This window comes from Denticeps clupeoides, chromosome 1, assembly GCF_900700375.1.
Source record: "Denticeps clupeoides chromosome 1, fDenClu1.1, whole genome shotgun sequence".
In the NCBI taxonomy this organism is placed as follows: domain Eukaryota; kingdom Metazoa; phylum Chordata; class Actinopteri; order Clupeiformes; family Denticipitidae; genus Denticeps; species Denticeps clupeoides.
Window position 1 is genome coordinate 10,575,584 of NC_041707.1, and position 18,606 is coordinate 10,594,189.

General features: G+C 40.7%; 2 protein-coding genes across 4 annotated transcripts; one reads left to right on the top strand and one right to left on the bottom strand.

The window, feature by feature from the left end:
- Positions 1-924: 924 nt before the first annotated feature.
- LOC114797688 (transmembrane protein 87A-like) lies at positions 925-9,395 on the bottom strand. Of its 2 annotated transcripts, XM_028992674.1 has the most exons (20): positions 9,218-9,395; positions 8,715-8,775; positions 8,383-8,480; positions 8,187-8,303; positions 8,049-8,096; positions 6,726-6,782; positions 6,519-6,648; positions 6,373-6,434; positions 6,106-6,289; positions 5,898-5,997; positions 4,839-4,932; positions 4,611-4,682; positions 3,975-4,083; positions 3,827-3,885; positions 3,497-3,600; positions 3,329-3,411; positions 3,183-3,247; positions 2,719-2,771; positions 1,525-1,555; positions 925-1,375 (listed from the first exon to the last, which is right to left on the bottom strand). In XM_028992674.1, exons 1-20 carry the CDS (start codon positions 9,317-9,319, stop codon positions 1,334-1,336), a joined length of 1,671 nt encoding a protein of 556 aa, XP_028848507.1. In that variant the 5' UTR covers positions 9,320-9,395; the 3' UTR covers positions 925-1,333. The 2 variants fall into 2 exon arrangements, with proteins under 2 accessions (XP_028848507.1, XP_028848517.1); XM_028992684.1 differs by lacking the exon at positions 8,715-8,775 and having other exon boundaries at positions 9,218-9,355.
- Positions 9,396-9,678: 283 nt separating this feature from the next.
- ganc (glucosidase, alpha; neutral C) lies at positions 9,679-17,723 on the top strand. Of its 2 annotated transcripts, XM_028992638.1 has the most exons (25): positions 9,679-9,790; positions 9,825-9,921; positions 10,124-10,186; positions 11,205-11,307; positions 11,413-11,540; positions 11,637-11,813; positions 11,919-11,940; positions 12,042-12,099; positions 12,162-12,258; positions 12,346-12,529; positions 12,599-12,743; positions 13,412-13,647; positions 13,735-13,861; positions 14,049-14,128; positions 14,213-14,356; positions 14,442-14,538; positions 14,857-14,958; positions 15,276-15,519; positions 15,595-15,659; positions 15,736-15,812; positions 15,889-15,963; positions 16,107-16,220; positions 16,330-16,442; positions 16,877-16,980; positions 17,417-17,723. In XM_028992638.1, exons 2-25 carry the CDS (start codon positions 9,881-9,883, stop codon positions 17,521-17,523), a joined length of 2,703 nt encoding a protein of 900 aa, XP_028848471.1. In that variant the 5' UTR covers positions 9,679-9,790; positions 9,825-9,880; the 3' UTR covers positions 17,524-17,723. The 2 variants fall into 2 exon arrangements, with proteins under 2 accessions (XP_028848471.1, XP_028848480.1); XM_028992647.1 differs by having other exon boundaries at positions 9,738-9,921.
- The last annotated feature ends 883 nt before the right edge of the window (positions 17,724-18,606 follow it).

Sequence of the window (18,606 nt, forward strand, 5' to 3'; positions counted from 1 at the left end):
TCTTGTTGTTTTTCTTTCAAATTGCATTGTCATATACAGATAACAATATAGCATCATTACCCTTAATGAAATTTTTAGGCTTGTGTTACTCCAACTTTTAACACACACATATATACACTCACCAGCCACTTTATTAGGCACACCTTGCTACTCCTGGGTTGGACCCCCTTTTGCATTCAGAGCTGCCTAAAATCCTTTGTGGCATATTCAACAAGGTACTGGAAACATTCCTCAGAGATATTGGTCCACATGAACATGAGAGCATCACACAGTTGCTGAAGATTTGTCAGCTGCACCTTCATGATGCAAATCTCCCGTTCCACCACATCCCAAAGGTGTTCTATTGGCTTGAGATCTGGTGCACGTAAAGGCCATTTGAGTACAGTGAACTCATTGTCAAGTTCAAGAAACCAGTCTGAGATGATTCGAGCTTTATGACATGGTGCATTATCCTGCTGGAAGTAGCCATCGGAAGATGGGTATACTGTGGTCATAAAGGGGTGGACATGGCCAGCAACAATAATGGAAATGGCATTGCAACAATGATCAATTAGTACTAAAGGGCCCAAAGTGTGACAAGAAAATGTCCCCCACACCATTACACCACCACCAGCAGCCTGAACTGTTGATTCAAGGCAGGATGGATCCATGCTTTCATGTTGTTCACACCAAATTCTGACCCTACCATCCGAGTGTCGCAGCATTTTGCATATTTCACAAAACCATAATGCATTGTGCAGCACAGTGGCAGCTTGTCTGCCATAAAAGAGCATCTCATGTCTCATAGTAACTGCTACTGATTGTACGGTGAGTGATTCAAGATAGTCTGAGCTAAGTTTGTATTTCAAAATTTGAAATATGGCCAGTCATCACTGTGTTGTCATCTGATTAAAGTATTCTGACATGTAAAAATAGACACACGAATTAAAGTGTCAAAATAGCGTTTATTATAAAGTTAAGTCCCCAAACATACAACACAAAAAAAATGCAAAACAAACCCATATTACACGTTGTAAACAAACTACACCAAACTAATAAATAAATAAATAACCCATTGTTTCCGATTGTACAGTTTTAACAATTTCTTTCCATTTATGGGGGTCCGGGGAGGGGGTGGGGGTCATTTTAAGCAATGACAACAAAGTCCTTAAATAATGACAAGACATACGGCACAAAGACAGAATGTGACTCAAGATCCAGTAACAAAATCCCCAGAACTGCTTGGATTAAAGCAGACTATAAATGGATATAATCTCAAACACATTTACAGATTTATTCACAGTTACTGTAATCCTGAACAACTGCAGCATTAGTGAAAGGTTCTCCTTTTGGCCTACTCCATTTTAGATCTCTCCATTTTTGTTTTCAGAATTTCCTGCCGGAGAGACAGACAGAGAAGGAAAAAACAAATGATTTACAGAGTTACAGAGATACTGTGAGTAATGCCACCAGTGAAGTACACCCTGGTGAGCATTGCTGGTCATAAAATATGGAGGCAGAAAGCAGATGAAAGAGTAACTTTACCTCCTCCTCATCCAGCATAACAGGAAGTCCTCTGCAGACAAAACAAGTAAAAAGAAGTCAGACTGGCATGCAGACAGGTCTACGGCAGGGGTCTCCAAACTGCAGCCTGTGATCCATTTTTAATTGCCTCTCAGTTAATTCTAAAATATATAATGAAGTATGTCCCACATATAAAATTGGTTCACAAAGGCATTGATTAAGTTTTCCGCCAACCGAGTCACTAACGTCTTTCAGGTACCGAACGGGTCCAGTTCGGCACTACAGGACTCGCGCCTGAGGAGCGTCTTTCGCTGCACCCAGCAGAGCAGCCAGCGACACGCAAAGTAGCGAGCGACACTCCATGAGCAGTCAGTAAAGTATATAGTTACTTATAGTATAGTATTATAGTGTAAATATTCTCTAAAGAGGAAGGTATTAAGATGCCATTTGAAAATACTCAGCGACTGTGATGTTGTGGGCTTGTGGGGAAGTTCATTCCACAACCTAGGGGCCAAGACAGATAAGACTCTACATGAGTGGAGGGACCAGGCGAGCTGCACTGGAGGGTCAAAGAATGCGAGGTGCAGTGCAAGGTATGATAAGGGCTGTGAGGTCAAAGCGGAATATTGTTGACCTTTTACCTCTGCGCGATGTTAGACATTAACGTGCCACCAATCAAAAACAAAGCATCAAAACAGGTGCTCAAAGATGGTGCAGAGGTGGATTTTATAACAATTTATTTTAACCGTATCATCTTACTGAGAAAAATGTTGAATTCTGCAGGCCATCTATCAAATGTCCCATCGCCATTCCCATTATAGAAGATACAAATATGTTACACATTATTAATGTGTTAATAAACCAGATTGCATAATTTAGCCAATGTAAAATAGATTTTCTAGCAAGCATTATTCTATTTTTTTTTTTCTTAAAGCATATTCATTATGAAGCAAAATTATACACTAGATGTGAGCCAATGGGATATTGTCTCACATCTAGTGTATAATGTTGCTTATGTGTATAATGTTGCACCCACATCTAGTGGGTGGCCCAGCCATTCATATATTTCTATATGTGGCCCTCATTCAAAAAAGTCTGGACACCCCTGGTGTAAGGGATACAGTTCTAGGACAAAGCATCTCAGCACCAGCTGGTTTGCATTACCCCTCTGTGTGAATGTTACAACTGTTAAATGCTAATGATGCATAAACTCACACGTCCACCACGGTGGTGGGGATGTTCTCTTCCACCCACTTCAGGTCTTCATCCTGAGAGCAGAAGAATGTTTCATTTGTATCAGATGAACACTCTAAATAAGCAGATAGTATAAAACTTCACCCTTAATAAGGCCTGCCCATATTCTTGTTTGCTAATTGAAATACCAGAAACTAAAACGGTTAAAATCTAAATTTGGACAAAAGACTAAGGCTTTTTACGGAAGCTGAAACCTAAATTATCAGGGAAGTGGAATTGGAAACCTACAGTGTAACATTTTGGCTCATTGGTATGAAAACAAGAGCACATAAATAAACCATATTTCCTTTTTAAAGACAAATTCTGACTCTGTTTTTAAAATAATTGATCCATGAAACAATTAAAAGCATTTAATAAAGATCATGGGATCAGTGAAATGACAGCATCTTAATATCTTGCTTTGAGTTCAGTTATGACATCCTTACCTCTTTATTAATCAGCTTCTGAGCTCCATTCATCTCAGATTTGGTTCCTCTCATCTTCATCCCCTCTGCGGCCCACAAAATAATCAATAATTAATTACAGAATTCAAAATGCTTGAAGAATGGCTGGTTCTTTTACAGCCTCTTACCAAAAGCTTCATTCAGCATAGGTTCCTTGGCCTCATCCTCTTCGTCATCATCATCATCATCTATTAGAGGTGAATGGGAAAATCTAGGAAGAGGGCATGAGAAGCAGACCATTACATAATTGGAACTTTAAAATGTTGCTAATTAACCATGGTCACACTCCACATTACCTCTGGCTGTTCACAGAGGGCCGGAGCAGAACCATGATTACCAGCAGGATTGTGGAGAAGAGCAGCCGCCAAAAAGCGTCATCCACCCAGAGATCCCTCCAGCCCTGAAAGGGAAGCAAATTTGTTCAATTAATAAGAGTAATAATCTAATTTTTAGTATTTAGTCATTTCTTCATTTTACAAAGAGGGATTTGGAGGTGCTATGTATAATCATTTCTTGATTATGTGTTCAATGTTTGAGTCGCGTCAAAATGCATTATTGACCACTTTTAAAGGAGGACTTTATCACTATTACAGCCTTATATTATACATTCATTCATTCATACTCACAGTATGGCATTCCACAAATTTGAAGACTTTAGTTGTCCAGATAATAAATACAACAGAAGCTGTAAGGTTGAAAATAATGAGGATAAATTAAAGGAATGGATCGATGAGGATCCATGCTTCTTGTTAAACCTATAATCACATTACTTACCTAGCACTGAGAAGATGAGAGTGTTGGTGAAGTGCTGGTAGAGCGAAAGCTTTACAACATTTCGTCTCAGTTTAAGAAGCCGGGTTGTCTGAGAGAGGCTGATAAAGATGTGAGAATCAAGAGGTCAAGGAAAAAGCCACAAAGAAACCTGAGAAGTATCAAGTGAAGTTCCTTGGGGTGCATATCACTGAGGAACTATCCCCTCCTCCCTAACCAAGAAAGCCCAGCAGAGACTATACTCTGCAGAGGCTGAAACATGCAAGACTTCCCCCCTCCTATCCTCACCACATTCTACAGAGGCACCTAGATATTGCTGAAGAAGATACTGGAGAGAGAAGATGCTGAAGCATCAGATCCAGGTTTGCCAGGTTGCGAGACAGTTTATAACCCTTATCACCTCAAGGCCCCCTAGGATCTTCCACACCACCTCCTGAACTGTTACTTACCCACTAAACATGTGCACAGCCACTATATGGCTGAAAAGTTCACTTTGACTACAATGGTGCTCAAAATATACTGTCACTCATATGTGTAACTAGACTTTTAGAGTAATATATAAATTCAGTTCGTAATCCATAGTAAAAATCTAGAAATGTATACATTTAATGTAACCACTAAGTGAGAAGCAAAGGATATCCACCACATGACACAAGAGTCAATCAGGGACAGGCTGAGATTGGCCACCAGCGCCACTGTTCCATAGAAACCCTAAAAAAACGGGGAAAAGTTAACAATACAACTCTACAATAATTATGTAATTAATAACATGAAATGTAAATAGCTTTATTTTTTTATTTTTTAAGTAAACTAGAAACCTCTCATGATTCACGTTTGACAGACTGAAATAACTAGCATTCAACTCACCCCAGTCACCCGGAGCACACCTTCTACAGAAGAAAACACAAGATACAGGAGCCCCACAGCAACTAATTTGTTCACCGTGGTCCCCAGTCTGGGCCTAAGAGAAATTAAACATTTATTTACTTCAGCGCAAGAAGACCCAGAATGTTTCTGAACACAGATCCTACAGCGGATAGTGAGAACAGCTGAGAAGATCATCAGCTGAGAAGAGTCTCTCTTCCCTCCATAACGGACATTTACCACAGATGCGGTATCAGGAAAACCACAAGCTATCTACATACCCCTCATATGCAATCTTCACCCTCCTACCATCCAGAAAAATGTACCAAAGCATTTGGTCCCTCACTATCACAATGTGCAATAGCTTCTTTTCCATCAGACACTTTAACACTCAGGGACTTTCCTCTTTGGACTGACAAACACAAACTCTACCTCTTGCAGAACATATCTCTATTACATTCCTATAACAGCATTATTTGCACTTTACCACTTCTGATGTCATCAGCATTTGCACATTGTTACTCTGCACCTTCATGACTTGTTCCACAGGTTTTAGCACTGTCTGTATTGTTATTCTGTACTTATTGTGTCCCATGTTTGCACTTTATTTAGCCAGTTTGTCTGTCGCACATATGCACTTTATGTCAGTATGTAACTTTGTTTAAGTGATTTCACTATGTACCTTCTAACATGCATGTAAGTGAAATGACAAACCTGAACCTGACAAACATTTCAACCTGAAATGAATGAAATAAATGGTCAATGTCATTGTTTCTGTGAATGCTCGCTATAGGCCGCTCTCCTCCTCGTCTCACCACTCTCCTCCTTATTTGCATTTAAAGCTACAGACACCGAAATGGTGGATCCTTGGGAAATCTCATTATAGGACTGGCTAAAAGTGGCAGAAATTCTGCACCAAGGCTGAATTTCAGAAAAGACTTCAGATACAGTATTAGGGGACCACTAAGACCGATATAAAAGCAAAAACAAATTTCATGTCAGGGGACCTAAAGTGGCAGAGGACTCAGTATGCTGGTCACTGTTGACTTGGTTTATGCTCACTTGATTATGCCGTAGCCCAGGCTGACAATAATCACCAAGATTCGAGCGAGCGACCTCTTCAATGCTGATAGAAGCTCAGCAAATATAACAGCACCTTTTACTGTGAGTCCAGGGAAAGCATAGAGGGAAAAAAAAAACAGGAGTAGACAATTATTGGTCTAAAACTAATGATCCCACATTTTACTATCTGACAAAATCTAAAACAAACCATAATCCCCCTGGTAACGAATGCTCTGGTACTCAGAGTAGAACACAGCCTTCTCCAACATTCCCAGGATGATGACAGCTCCAATCCAGAACTGGATCCTCAGCAGGTCCCGCCAGTAGCATGCAGACCAGAGGAGCCACAGAGCTCCAAAGAACACGTAGACGATGCACATGACCATGTAGAACTGTGGGAGACAGGATGAGGATTTCATGAGGCAGACCTGTTATGGATGGGTTTAGGCGAGTCATCAGCTCATTCATGTCCTACCATCATAAGGGGCCAGTCTGCGGGAGAGGAGTATTCCCTCGGCCCCTTCATCTCCACTGTCACTGTGTGCAGACATTATTTAAATCATGCTAGGATGATGTTAGGATGATAAACAGAAAATATGTAAAGAAAAAGGTCTCACTGACTTGTAAACTGAAAGCTGTCCAGTGAACTATTGAGCTTCTCTTCATTTCCAGTGTCCCGTTGACCCACATTTACCTTGACTATAAAAAGATATGGGCTATCAGCCCACACCTTGGCTACAGCTCCTAACTCCTAGAGTACACACAGAGAGAAAATCCATGAGATTAAGTAAAATTCTCCAAAATCTGGTGAACAATGGAGATACTTACTGGTCTCTCCTGCAGGATGATTGTGGTAGTCTGATTTAAGGTGCCACTCTCATCACCCTGTGTACAATCACAACACATTAGTCAATTAAACACAAATCGATACATACAAGACCCCTAGATTGAAAACTGAAGGTCGCAAAAGCAAAACTTGGGTCAGTGAATAAAATCTGACAGAATATGTTATGATCTGTTTTAGCAGCAGTGACCCATTTCCATGTCCCCAAATGTTGTATAAAGTGTGAATAACCTTTTTTTTTGCTCCGGGCTTAGTGGTCCCCTAATACAATATCTACTATCACTTCCTGAAATTCAGCCGTGGTGCAGAATTACAGACACTTTTAGCCAGTCCCACAATGATATTTCCCCAGTACGTTTCGGTGTCTGTAGCTTTAAATGCTAATGAGGAGGAGAGAGGTGGGACGAGGTGGTAGTAGCCTAGTGGGTAAGACACTCGCCTGTGAACCAGAAGACCCGGGTTCAAATCCCACTTACTACCATTGTGTCCCTGAGCAAGACACTTAACCTTAAGTTGCTCCAGGGGGACTGTCCCTGTAACTACTGATTGTAAGTCGCTCTGGATAAGGGCATCTGATAAATGCTGTAAATGTAAATGTAAATGAGGAGAAGAGCGGCTTACAGAAGTGAGGGTGCCTTTGCACAAACAACTTAAGCAACACCATTCACCAACCACAATGTTTGCCGCAGACACGGCCAAGTTGCGTTAGCGTGTACAATTTAAATAAATAATAAAATTAACCCACTGGTTAATTTTAACCCACTTCACTCTAGTGTGACTGAATATAAATTTTATTTGTGCTCATTTTTACACCCAATCACCAAGCAACTGCATTGCTTTGCACATTTGCAAGCCATAATCCGTTGCGATAAGGTTTTAGTGGAGGTGTGGGAAATTCTCTGGGCTGACGAAGCCTGACAACATAAGGGGATAAATTCCAGATCCGACTGTCTGAGCTGAGCAGTCATTTTCATGATAGGGGACCTTTAATTTTATTTCCTATGTGATCCCTGAGTTGAGCAGCAGAAGGACAGCAGAAAGAGGTTTCATTTGAAGAAGCCTTTGTCATTGGACAAATTTATTGCAATGCATTTGGAGTGGCTTTAACCACGTGATCACGTCATATTTATCAATCACTATATTTATTATTCTGCAGTGCCTCCTAGTGGCATTGCAAGATGCTGCAAGCCAACATTAGTGGAGATAACACTCACGCAACCTCAAATACAGTGCATTTTTCTCCTGGTTTCCTAAACTACAAGCCATCCTGCTCAGCCTTGGTGGAATTTATGCCAAAAAGAACTCACCTTTGGACTGGTCAGGGCTTTAATAGGAGCAAACTTTTTATAGTAGACCTGAGGTTAAGAGAAGACAGACACAAAATCAGAATGTGTAACCGATATTTTTTTGGCTCTGTTCGGGTGAGTCCCTTGACTTATACTAACTTTAGGAGCAATGAAGGCACTGCAGCCCTCAAAGTAAATAAAGTCCTGGGTGTAGTGACCGCTCCAGTCATCCTTCAACATCTGGTCTCTTCCAAATAAGCTCAAAGCCCTGGAATCCTTGGCAGAGGAGTGGATACAGGCCACAATCAATATCCCGATTTCTGAGACACGAGGCCTTCTGTGTATTTCCACTTACCGGAGTGTTGAAGACCTCGTTGTAGCAGATGGAGGAGCGAAGGTACCACGAAATGTTGAAGGTAAGGTTTTCATCACAGAGAAGTGAATCCTTTTCAACTATAAGCAAACCAGAGGATTTTCAGTTATCCACCACAGTAGCTGGCCCTATTGTGGTATTAAGACAGTGCAAGAAAGTTTTAGTTGTGCCATTTTAGAGGAGACAAACTGCAGACAAGCTTTAGTGCCATTCACTCCTAAAACAAAACAGTTCCGAGGAATTCTTGGACTTCCAGCAAAAACAATCATCAACGCAAGGCAAGCTGTAGACAATAAAGTTTTTATGAAACCCACATTTCATGAAGATGGTGGAGTTGGCATACAGTGTTTTACGAAAGACGGCGGCGTCATCATTCTGAGAGAAGAAAAGGCAAACATGCATTTGTTAGGCTTGTTTACAGAGTTAGAAAAACACACACAAGATGGAAGAAAGAGAACAAATAGAACAAAAGAGAACAAATAAGGAACATTTCGGTGTTTTGAGCACCAGCCTTACTGATCTACAAATTAAATGTTTCTAATGATGGCATTTGTTTTACAATTTACAAGTGGCACAGCCCCAGAAGCATAATTACACTACCGACAAAATTATCCAGACTATTCAGACGGATTGCTGGCCACAATTGCTCACTGTGCATTTCCAACAGGGTAGCCAGTAAGCCCTGGTGTGCAATCTATTGAACAAACGCTGCGAACGCAGATTTGACAGGATCACACATGAAAGATTGTGTATCAACAAAGGCGTTAGGTTCGTTTTGATTTGTCATAATCCTTACCTAAAAAGACCAAGAACATACCTTATTAAAGTTGACATTCCAGATGGACACTTCCGCGCCAGAAACGGGGCGGACGCTGATGATAAAATACAATAATTGTAGGTACACCGCGACATATGGCATTTTCACACATCTGTGTCTGTACGCTGTTTTCAGTTCCGCCTCAGTTCCGGGTACTGCTGCTTTACCACCAATAGAGGGAGGCGCTGTACTTAATTTTAGCACTTTGTAGTGTCAAAGGCGGAGCGGAATGGAACCACGTTGTTTACGTTGTTTATATTATACAAACAAGTTGGTTTTATTAACTGTTGAATACTCTGGGCAGAGGCAAACGACACGACATTGCACCAGTGTCCTTTCCTAAAAGCCTACAAATCCCGTGACCGCCAGCGGAGCGCAGAATGATGACGCAACTGTGCGTTCATGCTCGTAGCGTTTGCGCTCTATTTACGCAACACGCTCACGGCCGCGCCGCAGACTACGGCAAACCTTTGCGTCATCTGTATGCAGTAATGATCCTTTTAATAAAAGCGTATGAGACAGTTGCAGAGCTTGTGACTTGAACAAAACGGGAGTGTAAGTGTGAAGGACAAAATATATCTGATAAATACTGTAAATGTAAATGTAAATATACATTTATACAGGAAATAGCAAGTAGCTTCATCTTCGATAACTTAAAACTGAATGAATCAACAAATGGCTGAAGACAAGGAAGAGACCACGAGGTAGCAAACCTCATAGTTACTTTTTATGTTTTTTAGTTACGAATGGCCAAATGAGCCACGCACGATGAGTATTTATCATTGAGTGACTGTCACATTTGTTGAAATTTTGCATAATTTTAATGCAATTATATATTTGTAATTACATATCATTTTGTAACGGTGAGTTCATTAATTGTAATACACCAGTGCGAATTGTTTGCAGCGTCGTTCCAGAAAACGAGGACAAACAAAAGTACAAGACAAGTGAGCACATAGCATTCTACAGGTAGGCAAAAAAGCTGCACAAAATGAAGCTTCCACGATTGTGCCATATGATGCATATGAATGGATACCTCTATGTCAAGTGTCTGAATGCTCCCACTTTAATATTCCAGGAGGTTCACATACTTCCCAATAGGAATACACCAAAAATTGTCATTGAACAAAACTTCTGACCAATGTGTTTTCTCCCACTTTGAGATTTCTGTGTTCACAAAAGTATTTTAGATAGGTCCTTGCACCAGATTTAAAAAGGGGTGTAACATTTAGCATGATATAAATGACAGCATCCACCAACACAAAATTGACCACTTTAGAAAGATCAAATGTTTGATTCTAACCCATCCAAATTTGAGATGGTGTTGTGCCTTATTTTCACAAAAATAATTTTTTGAAAATGTGGTGTTGTACACGTACAGCATTCCTATTCCTATGAATGCACATAACTTAAACTAAACAGAATTCTGATTCTTGGTAAACTATAGGATGCCATCTTTAGATATTGAAGCTGCAGATATTTTTAAACTGCCTCAGGTTAAAGTCTGTCCTAAATAAATAAATATGCACGCATAAATTTGCAAATTACGGTGCAAACTTGGCAATCTTATGACCACAGCAGTTTGGTACACATTAAAAAGGTTAATACACAGCAATTTAGAAATCACAGCGAATGTGCACATCATCCCACACATTCTCAACCTACTTTCTAACCCCACCCTGTAGGCTCACAACCATCGCTAAAATTCATAAGTCACACACATTCATCCCAAATACAACATTAAAATGCGGTTACTTCCCTGGAGAGAAGCGGCCCGGCTCCCCTGTTGTCTCCAGGAAAGGGGGAGATTAAAGTCCTCGGCCACGACTGCTAATATTGCACCGCCGGTCTTTGCAGACTTACAACTTGGGATTGTTACACATGCATATGTATATAATACAAAATAAATACATTAAGGCTCACATTGGTGTGATGATTTTTTTTTTATATATATATATATATATATTTTTTTTTTTTTTATCATAAGGCGGCACAAACTGAGACAAGCTGTTAAGTACTGTGCTCTTCTGGACAGCTTAGTCCTGACACAGAAAGGGGCTTGCATGGAGCTCTTTGAGCCAAAGTCTAAGGTAGGTCATGGCTAGGTCTTCTTCCAAGAATATTATATCTATAGTCAGGTCAGGATTACGACTGTCTGATGCAGGATCTAAATGCAGTTTCACCCTGTATTGTAGTTGCGTTTGCTCCTGCAAGTGAACGCAATCAAAAATGGCTCTATGAGGCTGATGATTGATGAAGTCCATCCAATCAAAGAACGCTATCAGGTTCCAGATGTTCTAATTGGAGAGCCAGTTCATGAACAGTAAGATCTGAAAATCTATACTACACCTTGCATGCATTTATTGCTCAATCGAAATAGTGTTGACATTTGTAAATGGGTGAGGTGTTCTTTTGGCAGTTTTCGTGTAGCGGAGAAGGGAATGGATTCGGTAACCATTACGTGGGGTATAGGTCTGTACCAGGTGCGGATCTATGAGTGTCCGTTTAAGTTGGAACTATTGTGTAAAGATGAAGTCACAGTGACGTTCAACCCTGACGGTCGACTATTTTTTGAGCCACTGCAAGAGCCTCCCAGGTGGGTGTTGTGGGTGGAATGACACGTTGCATAGTTTAAACTCAGTAAACAATTCTTTTATATTTAGAGTATCCTTGTATGTGTTTGTATTTGCTTTCTCACCAGGCCCGGTTCAGCATTAAATCAGGTCATCCCTTATAATTGTTAATAGGATTCTAAGTATAAACAACAGATTTATACTAACCTACAGATTTATACTGACCTGTCCCCTATTTTCTGTCATTTTAGGACCACACAGGCCTTTGGCAGGAGACCTTTGGACAATTTGTAGACATTAAAGCAAATGGTTGGTATATTGTCATAACGTCGCCGTTTGAATGTAAGATGTTCAACGCATGTCGCCAACAGGTCCCAGTTCAGTTGGCCTGGACATCCGACTCCATGAATTCAGCAATGTGTATGGGATTCCTGAGCATGCAGACAACCTCCGGTTGAAAGACACCAGGTTAAAAAGAGATTTGCAAAGAAATGTAGAAAACATTTGTAGTGTATGTATTGAACTGTGTGACTTTTTAAACTTTTTCGCGTGTAGCGGGGGAGAGCCCTACAGGCTGTACAACCTGGACGTTTTTGCTTATGACATTGACAGCCGACTTGGCCTCTACGGCTCCATCCCACTATTATTGGCCCACAAGTGTAACAGCACTATAGGACTCTTTTGGCTTAATGCTTCCGAGACTCTTGTGGATGTCCAGTATACACCAAATGAAAATGAGGTAATAGTTTGCTTTTAGGTTGCGATGCAGGCTGTGCTGGATTAACAGTTTTTTTCCTTGAATCTTTAGGGTGATGAAGGACCCCCTGTGAAGAGAAGTAGAAAGGTCCATCACACAGACCTGCACTGGATATCAGAGAGTGGCATGATCGATTGCTTTGTGCTGCTGGGACCGTCACCTTCCCAGACCTTTTCTCAGTTTGCACAGCTGACAGGTTTGTATTAATTTTTTAAAAACATCACATTACATTCTACCAGTAATTTCAATCCCTAGAACTGTCCTTTGTATGTAGCTGACTAATCTGTAAGTAGTAGATATATGAGGTGAGAATGACCAAATCCATCCTTGTGGAGTGAAATCATCAACTCTTATGGAGAATTAAACTTCACTGTGCAGCCGTGGAAAAGTCAGAAAAGTGTCTTAAGTCAGATTTTTCTACAGAAAAGAGACTAAGTCCAAGAAAGTCAAGAAAGTACAGCAGGCTGCTCGACTATACCGTATATACCTTATATACCATTTGATTATCTTAGGTTCGTCCCCATTGGCCACTTCCTCAATATTTCCAAACGGCGTAATGGCCATGGCCACAAATACTTTTATTGCACATGCATATGTGTATGTCATCTTTACTTTACTTTACTTTACTTTACTTGGCAGAGACTTTTATCCAAAGTGACTTACAAGGAGAATGTCATCGTATGTCATCGCCCCTCCATGGGTGCTTATCTGCTTAATTACGAGTGCTGAGTGTGTTCACTCAGCAAGGTCACATCGAGTTCACTGTGTAAAGGTTTACAGTAGTGCACACTTGATGAACACGTTGCAAGAATGACCTCCACTGATAATGCTTAGATTCTAATGTTTTACATCCTCTGTTTTTAGGATACCAAGCCCTCCCACCTCTCTTCTCCCTTGGGTACCACCAGTGCCGCTGGAATTATGAGGACGAGGCAGATGTAAAATCTGTGGATGCTGGGTTTGACCTTCATAATATTCCTTATGATGTCATCTGGCTGGATATCGAGCACACTGACGGAAAGCGTTACTTCACCTGGGATCCTAAACGCTTCCCAAGTCCTGTGGGCCTTCAGAAACACATAGCGGAAAAGAAGAGAAAGGTCAGCTTCAGACAGTGCTTCCTGCGTAAAATTGACTGACACTACTGTATATATTCTGCCAGGTCATCCTTTCTCAAATGCTTTCAGCTGGTGGTCATCAGTGACCCTCACATCAAAGTGGATCCTAGCTGGCCTTTTTACTGTGAGGCCAAAGATGGAGGCCACTTTGTCAGGGACAGGAATGGCACTGTCTACACAGGCACCTGCTGGCCAGGTCAGATCCAAACATCTAATCTAAAGGGGCTACAACTCCAGCTCATGTGTGCCAGTAATGCCAATATTCTGTGTTTGATTTAATTACAGTGTACTAATTTGCTGTTATTTATTGTGCTATATATTAAACCCTATATTGTTATTATTTTAATAGTATTATTCCTACTGGTTATTTCTGCATTTAACAGGTGAATCCAGTTATTTGGACTTCAGCTGTCCCCATACGAGGTCTTGGTATGCGCGATGGTATTCTTTTGACATGTACAAAGTGAGTCGTAAATGCAATTATAATGTTAAGAGGTTAATTAATACATTTCTTTTAATACATGGTATGTTTTGGTATGTGTTTTAGGGATCAACAGAGTCCTTGTTTGTGTGGAATGACATGAACGAACCTTCAGTATTCAGTGGTCCTGAGCAAACAATCCCTAAAGACACGATACATCATGGGGGCTGGGAGCACCGGGAACTCCACAATCTCTATGGGTTTTATCAGGTAAGTTTTTGCACAATTAGAAGGCACGGTTGATGGGACATGGCGAGCCTTAAAATGAGAGCGTATGCCCTCTGCTCATTTTCAGCACATGGCTACCGTAGAAGGGCTGATGACACGATCTGGGGGGACAGAGAGACCTTTTGTTCTGTCACGCTCCTTCTTTGCAGGGTCCCAAAGGCTGGGTAAATCATTGATAAAAGTCGATGCCTTTTTAACCAACCTTGAACCTTTTAGTTAAGTATGTCTGTATATTGTTTATTAGAAATGCCATAGAATAGTAATATATTATAGCAATGTTTTTGAAGTGTTTGTGTATATTAAAATGAGCCCCCACTTCAGTTCCTATTGCAGTCTATTTCTTCACGGTCAGCAGGTTCCATCTAGTGTTGATTACTTATGTGACTTTAAATAGAGATTTACAAATGCATGTATAATGTCACAGTTGCCAAACATATTTAAATACTTCATGTTATTTCTGTAAATGTTACTATTTTTCACAGGTGCAGTGTGGACAGGTGACAATGTGGCCACCTTGGAATACTTAAAAATTTCGATCCCCATGCTCCTTTCATTAAGCGTTGCAGGCATTGCATTCTGTGGAGGTGAGATTGCACTATCGCTTAGAGTGACCAAGGAATCCGTGTCAAGGAGACGCGGTGTCTTTGGGTTTCTGTGCTTGGCTAATTTGATGAATATGATAGAATGATTTGATGAATATGATAGAATGCAGATTTTAAACTCTGGATCCTATTATTAGAAACAAAAAAAAGCAAAATGTCCTTGTCACATCAAATATGTCTTCATATTTCTAAAGATCGGATGGAGATATTGCTATTTAATTCTATGTTTCACAGAAAAACTAGGAAAATGTTGTGTGAATTATTGTTCAGTGTCACTTCTGTAACATTTCCTGTTTCAGCCGATGTTGGTGGCTTTGTGAAAGACCCGGAACCAGAGCTACTGGTGCGCTGGTACCAGGCCGGGGCCTTTCAGCCCTTTTTCCGGGGCCATTCTGACAAAAGCACAAAGCGACGTGAGCCGTGGCTCTTTGGCGATGCTGTCACCACTGCCATCCGCTCAGCTATTGAGCAGAGATACTGCCTGTTGCCCTACTGGTACACCCTGTTTTACCTGGCTCATACCTTCGCTCAGCCACCCATAAGGTACCTTACAAATGTCACACCAATCTGAGGTACAATGCGGGTATTTTCATGAATTACAACTTTTATCTACGCTAGGCCACTGTGGGTGGAGTTTCCTGAAGAAGAGCGCACTTTTGCAGTAGATAGCCAGTATATGATTGGTAAACAGCATTCACACACTTTATCTTTGGTATTAACTGCCCACTGACAGTAAGAAAATGTACATTCTTTTCATAGGGAGTGCGTTATTGGTCTGCCCTGTGACTGCTGCAGGAATCAAAGAGATCACCATTTCATTTCCTGGCTCAAATGAGGTTTCAGACATCAAAGTTTTGTTCATGCTAAAGCAAGACTTACATTTATTGCTAATCTGTTGTTTTTGAATGGCAGCTCTGGTATGATGTCCACACTGCACTGGTGTATAGGGGCTACTCAGACCAAACCTTTCCTGTGACCCTTGACACAGTAAGCAAGTTTTGCTTTCTCCATATACATAGAAAATTACATTTTGCGTGCATTGTACGAAATTTTACCCCATGGTACAGATATGAAATGATGCTGAGGCATTTTATTATGACAAAACATTTTATATCTCTTGGCTGGTGCAGGTTCCTCTTTTTCAGCGTGGAGGAACAGTGGTGCCCCGGAGAACAGGCTGTGGCTCCTGTACTGCAGATCTTCAGCAGTTCCCCATCAATCTCACTGTGGCTTTAGACCACAAGGTGATATGCAGAGAATGGCTGTGAATATTACTTTTGCCATCAAGTCAAGCCATCAAGCCATAAAGTCATTTTTATAAGAAAATGGGATGTTTGTTGATTTTGGCGACAGGGATGTGCAGAGGGTCTGTCGTACCAGGATGATGGACACTCTTTTGACTACAGGGACATAAAGAAATTTTCCTTCCGCAGATTCCTCATGAAGCCAGGTGGTCTGGCCTGCAGGTGAGGGCAGCTGTTTTTTTCTGTATTTTTTAACGGATGGGATGGTAGTAGCCTAGTGGGTAACACACTCGCCTATGAACCAGAAGACCCGGGTTCAAATCCCGCTTACTACCATTGTGTCCCTGAGCAAGACACTTAACACCTAAATTGCTCCAGGGAGACTGTCCCTGTAATACTGATTGTAAGTCGCTCTGGATAAGGGCGTCTGATAAATGCTGTAAACGTAAACGTAAATGTAAACGTTAACGGCTCATCAAATCTGCAATTACCCGTAGGCAATTCTGTACACTTATTTAAACACTTGTCATTTAGTTAAGGACCAGCACATGGTTTTTCTAACGCGTCGACAGGTTAACTCTACTGCAAGAATTGTACATTTGTTCCAAGTTTGTTCACATAGTAGACAGTCATCCTGTTTATTTGTTGTTTTTCAGGTCTGCGGATGAAGATGGCTCCTTTTCCTCAGAATGCTTGGTGCAGTTCGTGGTCATTCTGGGTATGAGAAAGAAACCATCAGAAGTCACAGTGCACACATCAGGTAAACGTCATCCAGGTTTATGTAAAAGCATGGATAGTAAATGAAAACAAAACTGGATTCACCACAAATTTCTCTTATTGGGTCCCATGTTGAGTTCCAAATGCCACCAGATGCCAACTGAATACTTTTTGTATTCTTAACTACTCATGGCATCACTTGGGAACAGGCCACAGTTGGCCTGCTTATCAGTTACTTGTCCAATTACTTTTGAGCCTCTGAAATTGGAGATTCTGTATGAAATCATTACCCAATACCCTTTTCAAATTTACACTTCAAAGAAATCTGGATGAGAAGAATACAAAAATTGTCATTAAGTATTCAATGCTAATGAGACATTGAAAAACAAATAAACTACACATACATACATATACACATACATTAATACATACATAAATACATATATACCTATACAAAAATAAAATATTTGCATTTACAGGTTTTCAGATCCCTGTGAATTTCCAGTATGAAGAGGCGTTCAACAAATTGACAATTGGGGACCTGGATTTGTCAATGGAGGGTGACTGGGATATCAGGATACAGTAGAGATTATTTTACCCAGTGTTCCCAGTGGTTTTGTTCTAGAAAAAGTGCCGGCTGGCAGCAATTTGTCATTCTGTTTTTTTTCCCCCCATGTTAATTATAATTATTGCTCTAAGATTGTAATTATTATTCTGTATAGAGTTGATACAGAATTGTTTTGTGCACTTGATCACTTTTATGATAATTAAATGCACTTACCATGATTTTGGGTTTCAACTTTCATTTCTTATACAAAACTGGGAAGTGTATATAGAGCTTTATTAGTATTTTAGGAACTGCCTTTGCTTAAATGGCATTTACATTACATTTAAATACTAATTTAACATGTAATATAGAAATGACAATTCCACATTCAATGACAAGTTACTCCTGAAGCTTTTCCTGAAATTAAAACAAATCTGTTCTTTAGCTTCTTCTTTTTTTTTAACCATTCCGATATGGCACAAGTTATCTCAAGTTCACAGCAAGTCGGTGGTCATTTTTTTAATGTCACTGACCTATGACATACAACCTACTGCAGTCCAGAAGTTGAATATCACTTTGAGTAAGAGAAGTAAGAAAAAATGCTGCATGGCAGCAGAATCACCTGTTGCAGCATTCAGTGTTTAGAGCCTTATGTCAAGCAGATCATGACCCCTGTGATTATGTCGGGCTAGTTTATGCGGCGTTGCAATGCCCTGCATGTCTGACTACAGGTGTCCTGTGACAATGCCATGTAGTTTTGACCAGGAGACAAAGGTTGAGACTGAAGGCATGTTTGTGGTGAAAATAGGGTTTGTCTCTCAGAATTATGCCGCTGTGGTTGTGCTGAGACTGCTCAATGCTGAGCTCCATTGAGAGCAGGTTTAAAGGGTTTGAATGCCTTCTGCTGAGGCAGGCCATCCCACTGGCCTCCCTTTGCCGGGTCCACGCTGCCATACACTCCCACTTTTTGTCCCCCAACAATGCTGGCACTGGGACACAGTCAGGGAAGCCTTATTGTTCAGTGGCCAATAGGAATGCGCTTTATGATTTAGGTACGTATGGTTGTGGTTGTGTGTGGTTGTGTGTTGTGTGTTGTATGGCTGTGTGGGCGTCAACACAGTT

Coding starts and splice junctions, on each gene's coding strand:
- LOC114797688 (XM_028992674.1), bottom strand. CDS start 9,319: ATGCCATATGTCGCGGTGTACCTACAATTATTGTATTTTATCATCAGC. Junction 6,649..6,725: donor TCATCCTGCAGGAGAGACCA/GTAAGTATCTCC, acceptor TGTGTACTCTAG/GAGTTAGGAGCTGTAGCCAA. Junction 4,683..4,838: donor GTGTGCTCCGGGTGACTGGG/GTGAGTTGAATG, acceptor CCGTTTTTTTAG/GGTTTCTATGGAACAGTGGC.
- ganc (XM_028992638.1), top strand. CDS start 9,881: ATGAATCAACAAATGGCTGAAGACAAGGAAGAGACCACGAG. Junction 14,129..14,212: donor ATTCTTTTGACATGTACAAA/GTGAGTCGTAAA, acceptor TATGTGTTTTAG/GGATCAACAGAGTCCTTGTT. Junction 16,221..16,329: donor CTGTGGCTTTAGACCACAAG/GTGATATGCAGA, acceptor TTTTGGCGACAG/GGATGTGCAGAGGGTCTGTC.